Raw genomic sequence first — 18,459 nt, 5'->3', positions numbered from 1 at the left:
ATATTGTGCAATGGCTGGAAAAAACCATTAATATTCTTATTTGCTTAGCCGATGATGGCGAAATTGTTAGGTGCTGCGGCTCGCTATACGACCCTCCGCTGCCCTCCATCACTCACACCCACGCGCCACCACTCCCGTCTGATATATTGTGCTCCACATTTTGATTGGCAATCTAAAATGTTCCGGAATATATATTGGCCAAGAGGGGGGCCTGGCTCTAACCGGCTCTAACCTACACCTTTGTGTGTGCACAAGCTTGTTAAGTTTTATTTAAATTCGAACTGCATTTTACCGACCGCGAATTGGGCGGTTTGGTCACCGAAAGCGAGAAGAGGCGTGGCTGCGGTTGGTGTCCTCGTCGCTTCCGCCTCGGGGCGATTTTTAGTCCGCTGTGATTGTCAAAGGATGCGGCTAGGAAAATAATTAAAAATTCCATTTAAATGCAGATTAGCTCCGCAAAATGTGAGACTACAAAATTATATAGAATATCCGCCCTGACGCTCCGCCACTCCGCCAATATTTGTGCATGCTATATAGTCCTATATGTATATGCTTAAGCGTTTGCCGCTTTAACAGTGCTCTGTGTTTTTCTGGCGGTATTGAAAATAAACGGATGCCTAAAAATATGCAAATCGCGTTCCGCCAAAGCGGACAAAATGGTATTTAGAAATGCAGGCGTGGAACCGAAAACACTTCCTTCCATATGCATGCTCAGACTCAGGACTCCAGGTGCGCCAATTATTCATGACTTTTGTAATAAAATCAAAATAAATTTCTATAACAATTGCATTAAATATTAACACCGCTGTGCTAAGAGAGGTTTTTTGTTGGGCCGAGTGCGATGAAAAAATAGTGTTGCACTTTCTAAGCTTTATTTGCATTCAGCATATTTTATTAGATACATCCGAAACAGGTGTGGGTGTTTTTTCAGCCAAAAATCAAGAATTTCAGATTAAAGAGCCAAACGGTTTTTTTTATCATAAATGAGAAAAAAATGAAATTGCAATCAAGTTTTTCTGATGCGACCTCTCATCTTTATTGGCAATTGCATTGTTTCGGCTGCATTACTCATACGCCCTGTTGGCCCGGTGGCTTTTCTCCTCGTTGCGCTGTAAGTCGCGTTCATGTTGTGGTTGTTGGTGTGCTTGTATTATTGAGCCCCCGCCGATATGGCTTTTGTCAATCAGTGTAACGGCATTTAAATATACACATACATATATGTATATATTCTGATATGTTTTACAATTGGCCATGTTCGCTTTCCAGTTTTCGTATTTGATGCATTTTTATATGTGACAAAAAAGGGAAATAAAATGTTAAAAATGAAATTGTACCATTGGGACATGCGAACTGGGTTGGTTGAGGGGGTCAAGGGTTGCAGTTGCCGTTGCAGTTACATTTACAGTTACAGTTACCGTTACCGTTGCGGATCAGACAGCGGCACAAGTCATCAGTTTTTATGCCCTTGCAGCTGCTGCAGTCACATTTGCCCCAGACTGTGGCAGGCAATGCCCGGGACTCGGGACATGCATCAATATACTGTCCAACTGATTGTGCCCGAAATTGTCAAATTTAAATACAACTCAAAGTTAATAATCATGCCAAAGGGCGGGGAAAATCTACATAACGACTGGACGAGTATATTGGTGTTTTAAAGGAAGAACTTTAAAGAGTTTAATAAAAATGTCAGAGTTCTTTAGACACTACGGCCTTAAATGTTAAGAAATAGGATGCAGTGCCATTAAAAATATTCATTTCAGAAATACCTTTTAATACCTTTTGTCTAACGAATCATATCCTTTAGATGTGTTGTGTTTTATCCTTTAGCCAATAACTGGATTTGGGCTTTTATGGACCATGAAATTTTTGGATTTGTTTTATAGTATCGCTTGATTGTCTTCATGTCCAGTTATTATAGCCAAAAGCATGCTGATGAAATCAAAATATGAGTGAAGTATTTTCAGGAACCGAGTGCTCGGCCTCACACTCACACACAGGCACCGACACACCGTACACTCCGAAACACACACCCACTCATGATGTCCTGGCCAGGAGGGCAGGGAGAACTTTACAGCTCGTTTTTGAGGTACGCAACGATGTCCTGCGGCGGCCTTTTGGGCCCTCCAATGAACATTTGAAACGAATTCGGTTCGCATTCCTTTTTTTTATGTTTTTTTCGCCTTTTCCTGGTATAAATTTCATTTTTGGTATGTTTAGAACGGCCAGGGGCATATTTTATGTACAACTTCAACACTCCGAGGATATTTGTGAGTGTGTGTGTGTTATCGCACTGCATTTATGTATGTCTATGTGTGTGGTTGTGTGTGAGTAGATGGATGGATGCTTTCCACGTGGGTTACTTAATATACAAAGGCCTTTAATTTCGTCTAAAGCTAAATAAACTTTATACCCTTTGGTATCTGCCACATATCCATATACATACATGTATACACCTGCGGTCATGCCGTTACCAAAGGACCTTCTCTCTGTCCATGTGTGAGTGTGTGTGGGTGTGTTTGATGTTTTGGCTGCGTTCTTTGGCGCTCTCTCTCTTTCTCTCTCACTTACTCCCGTCCTGTGTTTTGACTGTGTCTGCTGTTGTTGTTGTTGTTGTTGCAATGTCCTTGGGCGAATATTTGCATGTTTTATTGTATCTGCTGTTCTCCCAGTTTAGGCCACGCTTTCTGCCACGTCCCCCTGCCAGAGCACCGCCACCCCTGCCACCCCCTGGAGTGTCCTGCGGCCAATACACCGCCCTTAGTACGCATGTACCTATGTTTTTAATTCTTTACATCGATATTTGGCCGCTGGCACATCAAAAACGCGAGCCGCTGCCAAAGGTTGATTGCGGCACCGCAGCGGTGGGTTACAAGGGTTTTGGGTGTCGGTTGCTGGGTGTTGCGATTGTGGGGGGAGGGGTGGAAAAGCGGACAGACGGACAGATGGACGGCAGCGCGTTCGGGGCAATTTTACTCAAAATATGCATGATATGTGTGCTACACCTTTTGTTATGCATTTGTTTTGATGTCGAAATGTAATACGCCGGCGGGTCCATCAACATTATTTGCACTAACTACTTAAAGCATCCACATAACATAATGCCTGTTAAAGGACCTCGATATTAATGACTAATTAAAAACGAAACGCGTTGCCTACTCCTAGGCGACCTGGGACCTTATAGTTTCTTTCCCCATTTACTGGAAGATGATGGATGATGATGATGGCTGATGGCGGATGCTCTGATGTCTTGCATGGCAGTGCGATTTTTAATTTGCGTTATACGAGGAGTTTCCTTTTGCCTGCCCTCCGGCTCACATGTGAAATGGGGGAATGAGAATGGCACTGGGAATGGGGAATGGGCAAAGGATTGGAGACCGAGAAAAGGATAAAGAGCCGGGCAAAGGAGTCGAGGCTGGAGGAGATGCGGCGAAGAGCAGCGTAGCGTGACATCGCAGGAGCAGCAAATGTCACGCTTCACTCATTTCCGTCCCATGATGTCGACGACGTCGTCATCGTTGATGAAGCTCGATGGTTAGTGGCAGTCGACCAGGAGTTCCTCACTCTCTTACTCTCTTATCCCGCCTCCCACCGCTCACCTCCTCTTCCTTCCATCGGCAAAGAAAACCACATGACAATATTGGTAGGTTGATGGGAAGGTAAGTGTGTGAGGAGGCATACACTCAAAGAAATGGTATTTACAGATAGTCAAGGATTCAATTTTTAGTAAGAACATAAAATTTTTACATTTTTCAAATAAAAACAATCAATTTTTAATGAATTCCCTAGGTTTTCACTATCATTCAATTGTTTTGGTTAAAGCCTATATTTATTGCAGTGTATAAAGGTAGGTGTAAGGTAGTTTGATACTGGGGAGCTACCTTCTACCCCCTTCGCCGCCACTGTCCTCGTTCTCGTTCTCGCTCTCGTTGTGGTTCCTGGGTAGGCAACCTCTCAGCCGGAAGCACTTGAGAACTTGCAATGGCCGGCAGGCATTTTGTGCGGTTTCGTGCGTCGTTGCCCCCGTTCCCCCAGAGCCCCCACCCTTTCCGCCACCCTTTCCCCGGTCTTCCCCTTCCTCGGTTGCGTCCGCCTTGTCGCCGAGTTCGCGAACTGAAAATTCCCTTCGTTTTCATTATGTTGCGGCCATGTTGTCCTTGCCTCGGCCTCGGCCTGGTCTCTCGGCCTGCTCCCGGCTCTTGCTCCTGCTACTGCTCCTTTCCCTTCTGGTGCCCCTCGTACTGCGGCTCCTCCTGGTGATTCCGCTGCGGCTTCTCCTCCGTCATGGTTCTTTTCAGAGACCACGCCATCATTATTATGAACACCGTTGTGCCTGTCGGCGGTATATTCCAATTTGTTGTTGTTGCTACCGCTGACTGTGACTCGCTCTTATTCCTTCATCGCCAGCGGTACTCGCCTTTGTTGTTGCTCCTCTTGGTGTTCTTATATGACCGCCAAGGCTCTCTTTTCCTCGGCATACCCTGGAACTGCAAGGATATGAAGGGGAGTGCCGGTGAAAAGAATCCTTTGGAATAATTTCCTACATTCCAGATTGAACTTTAACCCCAAAAATATTATTTAACCAAGCCTTTTAGCCAATATCACAGTTCAGGCTCTACATTAAGGTATCCTTCCGTTGAATCTCAGCCCTATTTGAGGATTATTTCGCGTGTTCCATTATTTTCGTTTATTTTACAACATTTTGTTGCATTGCCAGCGCGTTGACAAAAGTCCTGATGCCGTCTTCGTGTGCTATTTATGACTCGTTGTTGGCCATAAGAAGGCGACTCTTGGCAGTTCACTTACCTGTTATTGTGGCCGTACTTGCGGCTTGCATTGCAATTGCTAATAAATTCTAGATTTGGGAGGCCGAATTCATATGCAAATAAATAGTTGGACCATCCGAAGCTGGCCGCCTGCAACCAAAACAACAATAATAACAATAATCGTGCCACATTTAGATAGCGCACACTCACACACACACACACGCTCGCTTAGAGAAAAGTGCTTTTAGCCAATTGAAGAGTTTAAACATTGGGCCAAGTATGAAATTTGTTTGCACTGGCCCGCTTGCCTCACTTGCCCCGCTCCCTTGCCTCATTCTCTCTCCCCGTGGCCATCTCGCTTTGCCGCCGCAAAATGTTAAGTTGCCGCTGCTGCTGCCGCTGTGGCTGCTTATCTCTGGCGCTGCTTGCAACATTCGCTGGGGGCCATTTTTACTTTTTGGTTTTTCGATACGATAGCCGCACCCCCGCCTCAGTCCCAGCCTCCGTCTCAGCCCCCGTCCGCTCCTTCTGCGCCTTTATCTCCCAGCCCCCACTTGCCCCAGCGTCCTCTTCTTCATTGGGAGGACCAAATGCTGCTGCAGTTGGCCTCCTGGCGTAGTGGGAGTGTGTGCTAGTGGCAGCTAGGTACGTACGTAATTTGGCATAAAACTCATAAAAAATATTTTTAATTAAACTATTTCTCTATCCATCTATATAAAAAATATGTGCCATATCATGTTTTATAGACATCGGTGTCCTTCCGGTCGTGTCACGCTGCCATCGCTGGCGTGTGTTAAGTTGGCCGTAAATACTTTTGGCCTCGCCTGGTGTTTGGCATTTGGTGTCTGCTGGCTGCTGCCTGGTGCCCAAGTATTTGGATGCTGGTTTATTCGGATACTGGGGATACTGGGGATACTTGGGTGCCCTGGTGTCTTACCGTTTCTCGTTTTTGGCATCTGCTCTTTAGCCCTAAGCTGGGTTTCGGTTGTTCGTTGCTTTATGAAATATTTGTGCAGCAACTTTATTTACAAATTTTTCGGTTATTTATTGTTGGCAATTTATGCTTTCGTTATGCATTTTTCGTTTCTTGTATTTGGTCAGTTCTTGCATTCTGATTTATTGGTATTGGTGTGGGGGATGTGTGTGGGACCGTGTGGGTGCGTGTGTATTTTGCGGAAGAATGCAGAATGTGCAGGCCCTATATTCGATATGTATGCATTGTCCATATTGAAATGAGCCCACGCCCACAACCACACGTGTATGGGTCTACAGAACAAGATCTGCATAACATTTTTGGCAAATGTTGCAACAATTTTTGCAGTAAAATTGCATATTTCTTATAATTGTGGCAGATGTAGGCAAGGCTGCAATTAGTTGTTGCATATGAGAATAGGTCCTCTGGCATAAGCGGGTTATACAAGGGGAATCCTTTCAGTCCTGGGCCTCGAAAAAGCTTTCAGTTTGTTTCAGATGGCCAGGACCCCTTGTTTGGGGGAGCCTCTGGTTGAAGTGGCAAGGCTCGTATTTATTTTTCATTTTCAATATTCATTCTGTCTGTTGAATTTTCTGGGCAATTGTTTGTTGCCAGGCTTCGTTTCTGGCATTGTTCTTTCAGCCTTTTCAGGAACGGACAAGCAGCAATCAAAATCAAGGCATTTGAAGGATATTCCCCCGGATTGAACATGAAACATTTGTTCAGCTTCGACCGGGCTTAATGAAGAATGTCCTGGTTAAATGGCAATTCCGGCGAGAAAGGACAGATACCACTTCATGAAGTCTCCAGCTCTGGACAGTGTAATTAAAGATCCTCTTGAAAAAAACTCAAAACGGAAATAATCACAAGTATCCTGCCAAATCTGGACTTTGGCATTTGTCAGCCGACAGATACAGATACATATAACAACGAAGATACACGTATCTGCATTTGTAAGTACATTTCAGTGCCATTTGTGCATTGATTTTATGACTTTTATTCTATCCGCTGGCCACATAAATTCCATAACATTTGCTTGTTGTTGCTTTTTCTCATTTTTATGCATGTCGTTGGTGTTGTTTTTGGTCCGACAGTCATCATATATCACTGTCGTTGCAATTGATAATGGAGTGCAATGGCAACGCAATGACAATACGGTTGGATATAAAAATCAAATACTGGCCGCCGGGCAAACAATTGATCTGACATTTGTTGTTTTCTTGTCTTTTGTCTTATTTATGTTTATTTACTTAATGCCAAGTTATCGTATTTAAATCAAATATTTGACTAAAATATTATTTTTCATAGTAAGAATAACGACCATTGACCATTGACCATTGAACACTGAGCAGCCTTGAGCTCTTTATTTTTATTATGGGTGAGAGTGTGTGTTGTGTGATATTTAAATGGGAAATAATCAAGTTATTGGTCGTCAAAGTTGATTGTGATTGTCAATCTATACGGATTTTTGCATATGCCTACTGGAGCGCCAACTCGTCCCCTCGGTATCTCCACCGAGGGCCATGCCAATCAAAATTGCAAATACAATAATATGAAAAGCACAATGAAATAAATTGAAATACCTCAAGCTATGTAAATGGGCCAGCTTCGGCGACTGGCCAGCGATATCCTGGCCATGGACACGCACAGTAAGACCCCAAAGCTATGAAAAAACACACAGCCTCATACACTTACATGCATTCATCATACACCAAATTACACTCCCCCATCAAGCAGGTTAAAAGGAGAAGAGGCTGCCAACCTCTGCGTTTGGCTTTATATCCTGCCCTTAGCCATTAAGTCTTTCGGCACCAACCCAAACAAAGTGTGCTGGGTTCTTTACAATATACTTAGATAGATTTAATTGTAAAATAAAGAAAATCTTTTAATATTCTAGTTCTCAAATAGGTTAGTTTTGAGATGATAATGGTGAAAATGTGATTTTGCTCGTCACTAAAAGTGGCCTCAAATACTTTAAAAGTTGCATGCCTAATATTATCCCTTTAAGGCTTAATTAATTTGTTAAATAGTTTATAATGTAGTTCTAGTTCTATCGAGTTCAGTCATAATTAAGTTCCTAAATAAGAATATGTAGAAAAAATAAAAGTTAAATTTTAAAACAACTCCCTACGTTTTAGGGTATTTAAGTTTCTCTATTTAGCTTTGTGGCTTTCTCGTTTCTTCATTATTCTCTTTTTTTGATATTGCTGATGGGGGTCTGAATGCTGTTTCTGTTGCTGGTGGGACGGCCTCGTAATCAGCACTTGTGGCGCTCGAGGTCATCCGCAAAGTCCACAGGCGTTGTCGGAGTCACCATCCACGTTGTTGTTTTTGTTAGTGTTGTTGGCATTGCCGCTGTCGTGTTGCATGTGCCACGGCAGCAAAAACAAGGAGATTTCCGTATGACGCCGCTTCATCTTCCTGTTGCTGCCCGTGGGCCACATTCTGGGTTGGCTGGAATATTATAATTACAAGCGAAGCAGGCCCCCCGGCTCTGCTCTTCTCTGTAGCGGTCCCTGCACTGCGAGAAAGGTTCCTCTAAATAAGGAATTGAAGCATTCTTGTATGGAAAAAAGAATTTATTATATTTCTCTGTTTTTCTTTCTCTGCAGGCTTTGACTTGGGCAGAGGCAGTCTGTATCCGTATCCGTATCTGTAATTGTTGCTATATCTGTATACCTGTATCTGTTTCTGGAGCCTTAGCTGCTATGGCAACGTGGCCGAGGTGGTGACGGAGTCAAAGGGGAGCCCAGGTGCTGCCTGATGATATCCAAATGAAGTCGAAGCAGCGCCAAAGGTGTCCACGCTGACGTTGTGACAGTTTCAGTTACCATTCGTCTACCTACGGCAAAGCCAAGTCATTCCAAGCCAAGCCAAAGATGTGGCCAAAAGAGTCGGGAAGGGGAGCCAGGTAAGGAGAGGGTGTGAGTGTGTGTGGAGCATGTGTAAGCTGGTTGCATGTGTCTATGTGGTACAGCTGTTGCTACTGCCACAGCTCGTTGGGCGATGAATGATTGACTGACACGGCTAAGAGAGCGGGACCGCAGATGAGGAGGCATTAGGTCGAAGGCTGAGACTCTGGCCGAACAACTTCATTTCGACTGAAATTCGTGTGAAAATTATTGAGATACATTTCCCCCAGCAACGACTGGCAGTCTCCCCCACCCCCCTCCAATGACCCTTCTGCGAGCTCCTCTAAGCGGCGGACATTGGCGATTATCTTGTCCACGACTGTGAAACAAATGAGCGTCGTAGTCGCACTGAGCCGGAGATATTGCCCCAGGGATGTTTGCCGCACTGGGGCTTCAAAGAAGATAGGTTTCAGTTTGGTATCTGTATCTTTATATTGGTGTGTGGGTTCCTCTGTTCAAGGCAAAAAAACATAAAAAAAATAGTTCCCACATTCCTTATATGTGAGAATATATCGCCCTTAGTTCAATTGGCATCCATTTTTGAAAGCCTCCAAGCCATGTTTGGTTATTTGCGCTCTGGGAGCGGCACTAATAGGCCCACTAATGGAGGCTGAGCGGAAATCTAGCCAACTAATTAACATATCCAATAAAATACAAATTAATATTCAACTGGTTTGGGAGGTTTACTCATTTTCTAAACGTAAACTTAGTTTTCTTTTGCAATTAAGAGTTTTCCGGTTGGAACTGAGATTTGGATTTGGTTCTTTTCAGACCAGCGGCCAGCGGCCAGATTTAGATATTCGGATAGTGAAGGAGAAGAAACTGAGACTGAGAATAAGAAATCACCCGCCGGCTATCTGAGAGATACACTTCTTCCCATTTTCATTTCGCATTGTCTGTGTTGTGTTTACGTTGTAAATGGCGGTTGCAACTCTCCAGCCCCCAACCCCCACCGACCCCCCTTTCGCGCTCTCGAACAAGTTCGATGTTGGCTGCCGTGAGCCCCGAAGTTCTTGGCCAAAAAGCCGAAAAGTATCCGTGATTTACGAGCATCTTTGGACGCTCACAAAAATATTTTTAAATTATCCAAATTGTAGCAGCCCGACCTGAGGGGTTAATTCCACGGATTAGTCTGCCCCGGGCCAGTGACATTTATTTGATGCCAATGTCCGCGTTGTTTCTTTTAGCGGGAGTAGAGGTCTGAGGGGGGATTGGTTAGAAAAGGGGTTCCCACCTGCCGACAGGTGAAAATACAATAATCATTTTCCCATCAACCAGCCTGTATTTTTACACACACACTCTGTTCCTGTTGCCAATCCTTTGTCGACAATGGAATTTCAATTTTCGCACCGCAAAATGTTTTCGCAACACGCTCCGGCAATTTAAATTTATGCATGAACATTTTCTAATACCACTTAGAATAACAGAAATAATTTATTATTTTTAACACTTTACAATTTCCGTGAATTCGCGAATGGCTCTGCTCCACACTCTGGTGTGTGGATGTTTTTGGTTCTATTTTGGCACAACAACAAAGCTTAATATTTGTTTTTCATTTGTTAGAGCTGCATCAGGTGGCTAAAATGGGGACAAACGGAGGGTGAAACGGCAAGGGGGTGGTTGAGCATTGGACAAAGAGAGGTGTTGGACCGCGAGTCCCATTCAACACCATAGTTGGGGCGGCGGACATCAGAGAAAATATCCATTTATAAATATTTTACAATAAATATTTCAATACGAAAATCGAACTGAATAAAACAGTATTGCTGCCATTTTATTATTCAAATGCAGAATGTTTGATTAATATTTGAAATTTCTCTCTAACTGGCATCAGAAAATGGGGATGCGCATCTTTCGCATCACGTAGTAGAAAACCTTCATTAGTGTCCCTGATTTTTTCATTATCGAAATGTAGCGCCATTCCTCGGCCACGTTTTCGTTGACGTCATAGCACAGAATGTACCATAAGTAGAAAGCTATGCCAAACAAAATAATAAATTTATAGGCAGAATAATGATCTGGAAAGGAAAATGTTGTATCACTATGGAATAGTTATCGCTAAGATTACCTATTGCATTCACAATATTCTGTATGCATTCAGCAGCCCAGCTTGAAAAGGATGTAGTCTTTGGCTTACATATGGTCTTTCTCTTACTTGTGCTCTTTGGTCTATGGACCTTTTTTGGCCAATGATCAAATGATTTTGTCAGTGCCACATCAGCTTCCCCAGCTATTGCCTTAAAGTATTTAACATCACCATATACCTCTGGATCTAAGCACTTTTCTGAGGTAATTTTTGATGGGGAAGACTCCGGCCTAGATGAGTAAGCCACCTAAAGACCAAAATATATATTTATTTTTCTGCCATATTAGAAAAAAGTTTATCTTACAAATTCGGTTTCTTTTTCTCTAGGCGTGACCTTTGTCACCGGCTTTTCAGTAGCTTCTTCGGATTTTTGAGGCTTTGGCTAAACAAATTTCTTTATTGGGTACTAATACTTTTAGAAAACACCACAAAACTCACCTTATTAGATAATTTTTGTTCAGGCATTGCTGAAAGATTGGGCTTTTCGTACTTCTCTATATAGGCTTTCTCAAAAACCCTTTTCTAAAGAAACTCTTTTATGAGACTATTAAAGCCCTTAAAAACAACACGAAACTCACCTTATCAGCCATAAGGGAGAATTCTTTTTCAGGCATTGCTGAAATATTTGGTTTGTCGTTTTTCTTTACAAATGCCCCCTTAGCCACCTCCATCTAAAGAAACTCCTTTAATGGGCAATAATAGTTCTTAAAACCACCTCAAAACTTACCTTATCTGAAAGATTTGGTTCATTGCTTTTTGCTACATAAGTCTCCTTAACAACCTTCTTAGCCCGGTCTTTTCGTAGGAAACGTTTTCTAGATGATGCAATTATCTCGCTGCTCGTTTCTTTTTCGAAAACCACTGTTTTAGGATTTTGTTCTTCTTTACACGACGGCTCATTTTCCTGGAGCATCATGGACAGATCGTAAAGTTCAGCATTTTTTGACTTCGAAGTGCGCTCTCGGAGGCTGGGCAACGTGGGGCTGGCGGTCAGGTGGCGAGGATTGACACCTTCTACAGGATCAGTTCTCATCTCGCCGTTGGCTGTTACCTTTGTGCGAGTGGCAGTAATAGAAGTTACCCTGTAAATTAAACAATTAAATACAAATGGATATTTTGGGATAACTAATCTTACGAATCAGCGACAAACTTCCTTTTCGGGTACAACTCCTCTACTTCCTTTTTGTCTTTTTTAGAACCGGATTTTCTATAAGAAAATAAATAAATTTTATATATTTAGACGGAATACAAAATTTATTTATTTAGAAAAAAAATAAACTTACGGTACAGCCTGCACACGCTTCTTGTTAATGTACATTTTAACTAAGTGCCGATCAATTTCCTCACGACAAAGCATCCTAAGGATGGGAAAAAAAAAGTTTTTTGATAAAAAGGTTTTGGAATTTAATTTTAAGAGGACTTACGGTTCATTCATGTATTTATGTGTTCTGTCCATTTTCATTTTGTTTATTTCCCCTTCATCCTGAGAACTTTTTCTATAAAAATAAATATTTTAAATAATAAATTTTTTAAATTTATTTAATTAAATAATGTTAATCTAAAGTACTACTTACGGCTTGGCCATGTATTTGTTGCTAGTGAACATATTGTCTTTTAAAATATCGCTTTCCCATGGCCTTTGAGCCACTTGTCTAAAAAAAATATATTATATTTTATAGAAATGCTCAATTCTTAAGAATGATCATTTTAGAAAGATTAGGCTTACCCAATGGTCAAATCATCAGATTGTAGATCCTTAGAATTTAAATTTGCACTGAAAGATAATATACATAGGTAAAATGTTAGGTACTTTAAAGGAATTGAAGAAAGGTTAGCGTACTAATTATAATTCGGATTTCCGTGCATCTCCTGAACAGGTTTATCCCCTGGTCGTCTAGAAAGAAGTTGCTTTTGTTCTTTGCAGTTTAGAAGCTTAAGCTTACTTACCGACGACACAAGTTAATGGGCAGCATACTTCACTTTTTTTTTATTTACTCAGTAATGCTCATATGAAAATATAAGAGTATATTAATGTATCTTGCTACCAATTCGAATGAACAGTCAACGTCTACTAACTGGTTTCAATATTGTATAATTTCGTTTGTGCCTGGGGGCTTTGTTCACACATTTTCACATTAATATGCAATTAAAACAGAATAGTTGCTAGTTGCAACTGTTGCAATTGCATGTTGCACGCTGCGAGTGTTGCGCAGGCGCAAATCCTTGGGCGATTCTCCTCAACCCATCCTAGAGATCGCCTCGAGGACTCCTTCAGCTTCTATCTCCGGCTGCTTCCGACCCGCAAACCCCATTCCCTCCTTCTTGCCCCGCCGCCAGCCCACCGCCCTGGCCCCCACTTCCCATCAAAGCGTCTAAGTCCTGCGGCAACATTAGCACAGCGAAGCGTACAGGACGACGCTGCCGCAGTCGCTGCCTCTGCTCTGTCTCTGCCTCGGCTTGCCGCAGGCCCGTTTTTCATGCAGCGACGCTTTTTCTCTGAGCAGCAGAAGCAGCAGCGACAGGAGCTGCGGGGAAAACGACAAGGTTGTCCTCAGCGGCAGCGGCAGCAGCAGCGGTCCCATCCGCAACTCCTTCAACTTGGATCCGCACTTGGTACATAAGCCCGTTGTACATAAGCATCATACCACTGGAAAAAACTTTTGCTAAGATTAATAAGAGATTATTAATTATTTCTGTTTTTTAAATGAGTGAGAAAATCATACACACTAACTTAAATATGTTTAGTAAGAAACCCATTAAACTCTCAGATTATTCAGCATAGTGTATGTAATCAGACACTTATCATAAAAGAGGATAAGGATTCCTTTCAATGTATGTTGTTTTATAAAAACTTTATTCAATACTTAGGGTACTACAAAGTTAGTAAACGATACTTAAATACAAAAAGATTATTCAAAAGTATACTTTCAGTTTGAGGAACCTAATTTAATATTTTTAAGAAAACCCGGAGAATATTTCAGAGTATTTAGCCAAGTGTAACGATGACTGGCGGCCATTTGGTGTGGAGCAACTAAAATGCAGTTGTTGTTGCTTTTTTCGCTTTTGCCCGTATTTGTCTTCTGCCGTTGCTGCCGCTTTGGCATTGTTGGCGGTTCTTTGCCATGGCCCGAAGCTATTTGAGGCAAGAACTTGCCTCCCGGCCATCGGCGGACAGCAAAAGCAGCTGACAGGACGACGACTTGACTCCGGCTTTGACTTGAAGAGTTGACTGACATTTCCTTTCTGGCTTTAATTGCGTTTGAACTGCCCAAAAAAATATATATGTACATGTGTATATATTTAATAAAAATGGAAGATCAAAACCAGAAATTGAATAGATACTTGTTCAATTAAATGGGGAGCTGTGGGGGAGCGAAGGAGTGGGTGGGCTGGATTATTTTGGATGCCTTGAATGCACTTTGATTTCGTTGCATGCAACTGTCAGTTGCATAAATTTCCAAGCGAATGCATCCACACAGAAATATTTAAAGACGGGATGAGGGGATCGGCAGGATACAGGTGGCAGGAGGGGCTAAAAGCTTCGTTTGTTGCGCTTATTCATTCGAATGTTAATTAAATTGTGTTTAAACTGCATCGACTTTCGACATATGCACCGACCGACTCGGTTGCCTGCTCATTGAAGCGGCTAATTTGATCAGAAAAACTCTTATTTATGGAATGCATTCCCATCTGTGCATCCTTTGATGGGGGAAAGACGGGATTATTATGGACTGATGGCTCAGGACCAAAAATTCTATAAAGCACGGCAAGTTTTGGCTAGATTCAGTGGTTGAATCTTAAAACAGATACGATTGGCAGCAAATTAGATTTATTTTAAAGTAAAATGGATTTTTCCTCAGATTTTATTATTTTTGCTCAGCGCTATCCTAAAAGGGTTAATTTAATTTAATGTTAATTTAAGCCCTGGGAAACTTATCTTGAAATATAGCCTCTTTCTCTACAAGAGCCGAATATCTGTTTCGAATATTCAAGAAAAATGGCAGTACTTCCTGCAATGCACATCCTTAAGCCGCAAACAAACAAAATGGCAGACAGGAAACGTCAGCAGCATTGCGGCATAAGTTCCGTTAAATACGAGCATTCCCGCCCGAAAGGAGGCCCGCCCGGCCGTTCCTGCTGAATGGAGTTCCTGCTGCACGGGAAATTAAAACGTTGCCTATGCGGCGTATGTGTAATATTATTGGCACACACTGACACAGGATGCGGGAGACAATGCTTCCCGTTTGGAGGTTGGCAGATAACACCCGAGCCTGGTACTCTGCAATAATCATAATAATAACAATGGCCGGCTCCATTTCGGAGTCATTAAGCGTCGTTTTATGACCGTTTTGTGGGTGCAATGGCGCCTCCAATGGAGCTACCACTCCAACCCATGGCCGAGCCCGGCCTTGTCGGTTCTATCCTGGCCAATTGGTATGCATATTTGGCTATTAAGTGCAACTTGGAGAGTGCGGGCGAAAGAGTTATCTTCAAGCCACTAAATTGCGCCTGATAAACGCGGCCAGAATGGAGGCAAGGAGGCCAGTGGCCACTGCCACAACTACCACTGCCAAAACTAGCAAAACTTTTGGCCTCGGCCATCGTATCAGCTGAAAGAAATTTTAATTAAATGTCGCCGCAAACGATGCGGTAATATGAATCGAGTCAAATGGAGAGCATCGGAAGCAAATCGCATCGCCCGGTAATCCCAGTTCCAGGTACGGGCCGGGGCATTATTTTAGCGTTCAATATGATTGCGGCCTGGCGGGCCAATCCATTGGCTCAATTTATCACAATGCCAAAGCCACAGCCAGGCCAGAGCCAAAGCCAAAGCCGAAGCAGGCCAAGTTGGCCAGGCGCTTGACCAGAAATCAGAAATGAGCCGCCGCATGAGCGCGAATCCGTTGCCCCTGTCAAGCGCCTCGAATGCACTTAATACCGTTTTCTGACAATCCCCACTAAACGGCAATGTCACACTGAAAAAAAACCAATTAAACATAAAAATATTGGAATCTAAAATGGATAAAGTTTTAACGAATATCAAGATGAAGATTCTAAGCTGTAACTTGTTTTTAGGACTTTTATTATAAGTTTTAATTTTGTTTTCAGTGCATTCTGAATTGCATTTCATGTGTCAGCGTTTTTAAGCGTTTTGGCCCCCCAGCGTTCGCGGCTGGGATTTCGAATTGGGGTCCGTGCCATCCATTGAAGGCTAATTTATAGAGTGAGAGAGCGGGCGCTACGACCCCCTTATGCGAGTTGAGCTATTTAATAAGCAAACAATGCTGGAGTAATGCGAAAAGAAATGGAAAATCCTTTAGCCCTTCAAGTGCCCAGGGTTATGAGAAGGAGAAATGGATGGGGTGGGAAGGGGCGATGGAGGTGGCTAGGAAGCTGGGGAAAGAGTTACAGGAGCTTTGACGTATCACTGTGAAGTCAAAGAAAGATTAAAGTTTTCTTTAGATTTAATTGAGGTTTAGGGATAGTTTACGGTTGTAAGCTCAAGGTTCTTGAGGGTTTTAATATTTGTTGATTGTCCTAAGTCCAGTTTAGAAAAAGCAATATATCTATATCTTCTTATCTAGTTCAAGGTACTGGCTGTCTTTACTTGCCATGTCTTACTGTACCTTTAGCACGTTGAGTTCAAAAATTCATCATTGTTGGCGCTGCTGCATTGTTGCCAAAACCCCGCTCCTGCTGCTGCTGTTGCTGTTGCTGTTGCTGCTGCTGATGCTGCCGCTGCTGTTGCTCTGTTCCACCGCCCCTGCAGCCCGCTTCAGAGCCCCTTCCCCCCTCGGGCAGCATCGTTTCCCTTAGTTTCTCCTGCAGCCAGGCAGCCAGCTCCCCCACTTACCGCAAACCGAAACTGACTGATGCCTGGGAGCTACTTTTGGGATGAAATATTATAATTACAAGCGAATGTCCCGCGGCCAAGGAGGAGCAGGAAGGGCGGGGTGGGACAGAGAAGTGGTGGGACGAGGGAGGCGGTGGCGGTGGTGGAGTGGTTGGAAGCGACATCAGGCAGTCCAAATCTCAACTCTGGCTCGTTCGCTCGCTCGCTCTCGTCTGGCTGCCGTTTCTCTCTGTCTGTGCTTCCATCTCTGTCAGACATTCAGTGTTTTTGCCCTGGGGGCTCCTTGTGCTCCATCCCCACCTCCATCGGCTGCCTCGACCTCCTGCTTCTTCTTCAGTCGCAACATGTTCGTCGATGGGTTGTGTTTATGTGGGCGCCTGCCGGCACTGATAATTTAGATGCGTTGGCTGTGATAAGCCTTGAAACTGGTTTCAATGTTTGCAACATGTTCGAAGCGGCAACAGTTAGGTGTAAGCGAGATGCCAGCTATGCTCCCCCTCGCCACCTGCCTCCAGCTCGGCTCTATTCTCTTCTGTTTTATTGTGGGTGGCTGTTGGGCTGCTGGGCTGCTGGGCTGAAGGGTTCGATGGGTGGTTGGGGCTAACCCGTTATTAATTGCAACTCGATGGCTTGCAGGTATTTATTAAGTTTTTGTTTAATTTCTAAAACAGGCTTTCATTCGCAATCGCATTTGTATTCCTATTTGTCTCTCGTCTCGTTTCTACTCGTCTCATCCAATTTCGAATTAATTCAGGGCGCGTCAAACACACAAACACACGTACGGCTGTCAGTTTTATTGAAAATTAGCCTGCAGTTAATTTTGGCCATTAAATTTCTACATTCCCCCACTGCTCCCCGCAACCCCTTTGATATCCAAAAGTAATGCATGCAGATTATAACTTAAATATGAAATGTCACGCATTGACAGGCATTTTTGAAAAGTGTGCAACAGCAGCAAGTTTTGAGCCTCCGGGCCAATCCGTTTATGACCGGAGCCCGAGAGTGGCTCTGCAGCTGGGTGGGGGCAACTGGAAAGCTGGATTGCTGGTGAGATGGATGTGGATACGGGGGCCTCGGATCGGATCAGCATCTCACGCCATGGGTAGCCACAAAAGGCAGACCACAAAGGCACCACCAACAGCCAAACGGCAAACAGAAACAGGAATTTATGTGGCCTTTTGTGGTGGCTTCGAGGCGAAAGTGTCCGAGGGTATTGGAGTGGGTATTGGGGAATGGCCAGGGAGATGCCAACCGAGATGCTGGTGTCTCTGTGAAAACGAGGCCCCCGAGATGATAAGGGTCACCGCATGCCAGGTGAGGCAACAGAAATGAAAGCCCTCACTACGTTTCAAGTTAAAACTGCCTCGGGCCTTTAAATAGTTTATCGGCCTTATCAGTCCAAAATAAAAACTATGATAGGTTTAAAGTAGTTCTCAAAAATTATTGTCAAAATTATATAATAGTTTGTAAAACTTATTATTAGGACTAAAGGTTTGAATATTGGGAGTATCCTGAAAGAGCAATCACATGCCAATTTTTTGTTGCATACCTTAAGGAGTTGCATGGCGGACAAAATGGCCTTTCAAGGCTTTTGGCTCGAGCTCTTAGTTAAAAACTACACAAAGTAATTAAAAACTATTCCTATTTAACTACAATATATACTAACTCTTACCCTTTACTACCTCTTAGAAAACCTCTTACTATCAAATATCGGAATCAAATCTCTTTCCATTCGTTTAATAACCAGAAACCGCAGAGCAACCGACATAATGTCGTGGACTGGTCACAGCTTCCGCTTAATTGTCAAGCTTCCGTGCAGATTCCACTCTTTTTATAATGCCCCAGCCCAGTCCAGCCCAGCCACCTTCTTG

The 18,459-nt window shown here is 43.3% G+C and overlaps 1 protein-coding gene across 1 annotated transcript; it reads right to left on the bottom strand.

Annotated features, from left to right (window-relative positions):
• Nucleotides 1–10,394: 10,394 nt before the first annotated feature.
• Nucleotides 10,395–12,825, bottom strand: LOC108118774 (muscle M-line assembly protein unc-89). The gene is made up of 13 exons (XM_070278988.1): nt 12,682–12,825; nt 12,575–12,628; nt 12,461–12,508; nt 12,309–12,386; nt 12,159–12,230; nt 12,018–12,092; nt 11,870–11,941; nt 11,462–11,816; nt 11,313–11,405; nt 11,173–11,256; nt 11,039–11,116; nt 10,717–10,981; nt 10,395–10,666 (listed from the first exon to the last, which is right to left on the bottom strand). The coding sequence occupies exons 1-13, from the start codon at nt 12,705–12,707 to the stop codon at nt 10,479–10,481; spliced, it is 1,488 nt and encodes a 495-aa protein (XP_070135089.1). The 5' UTR covers nt 12,708–12,825; the 3' UTR covers nt 10,395–10,478.
• Between the last annotated feature and the right edge of the window lie 5,634 nt (nt 12,826–18,459).

The sequence above is a fragment of the Drosophila bipectinata genome, chromosome 2R (assembly GCF_030179905.1).
Source record: "Drosophila bipectinata strain 14024-0381.07 chromosome 2R, DbipHiC1v2, whole genome shotgun sequence".
Taxonomy (NCBI): Eukaryota; Metazoa; Arthropoda; class Insecta; order Diptera; family Drosophilidae; genus Drosophila; species Drosophila bipectinata.
Note: the sequence above shows the minus strand (reverse complement) of the source record. Positions and strands in the feature narration are given on the sequence as shown.

What these genes read in the sequence shown, in the direction of transcription:
- LOC108118774 (XM_070278988.1), bottom strand. Translation starts at nt 12,707, where the DNA reads ATGCTGCCCATTAACTTGTGTCGTCG. An exon ending in AGGAAGTTTGTCGCTGATTC is followed by an intron (nt 11,817 to 11,869) that starts GTAAGATTAGTT and finishes TTTAATTTACAG; the next exon opens with GGTAACTTCTATTACTGCCA. An exon ending in AACCAAATCTTTCAGATAAG is followed by an intron (nt 11,406 to 11,461) that starts GTAAGTTTTGAG and finishes GAGTTTCTTTAG; the next exon opens with ATGGAGGTGGCTAAGGGGGC.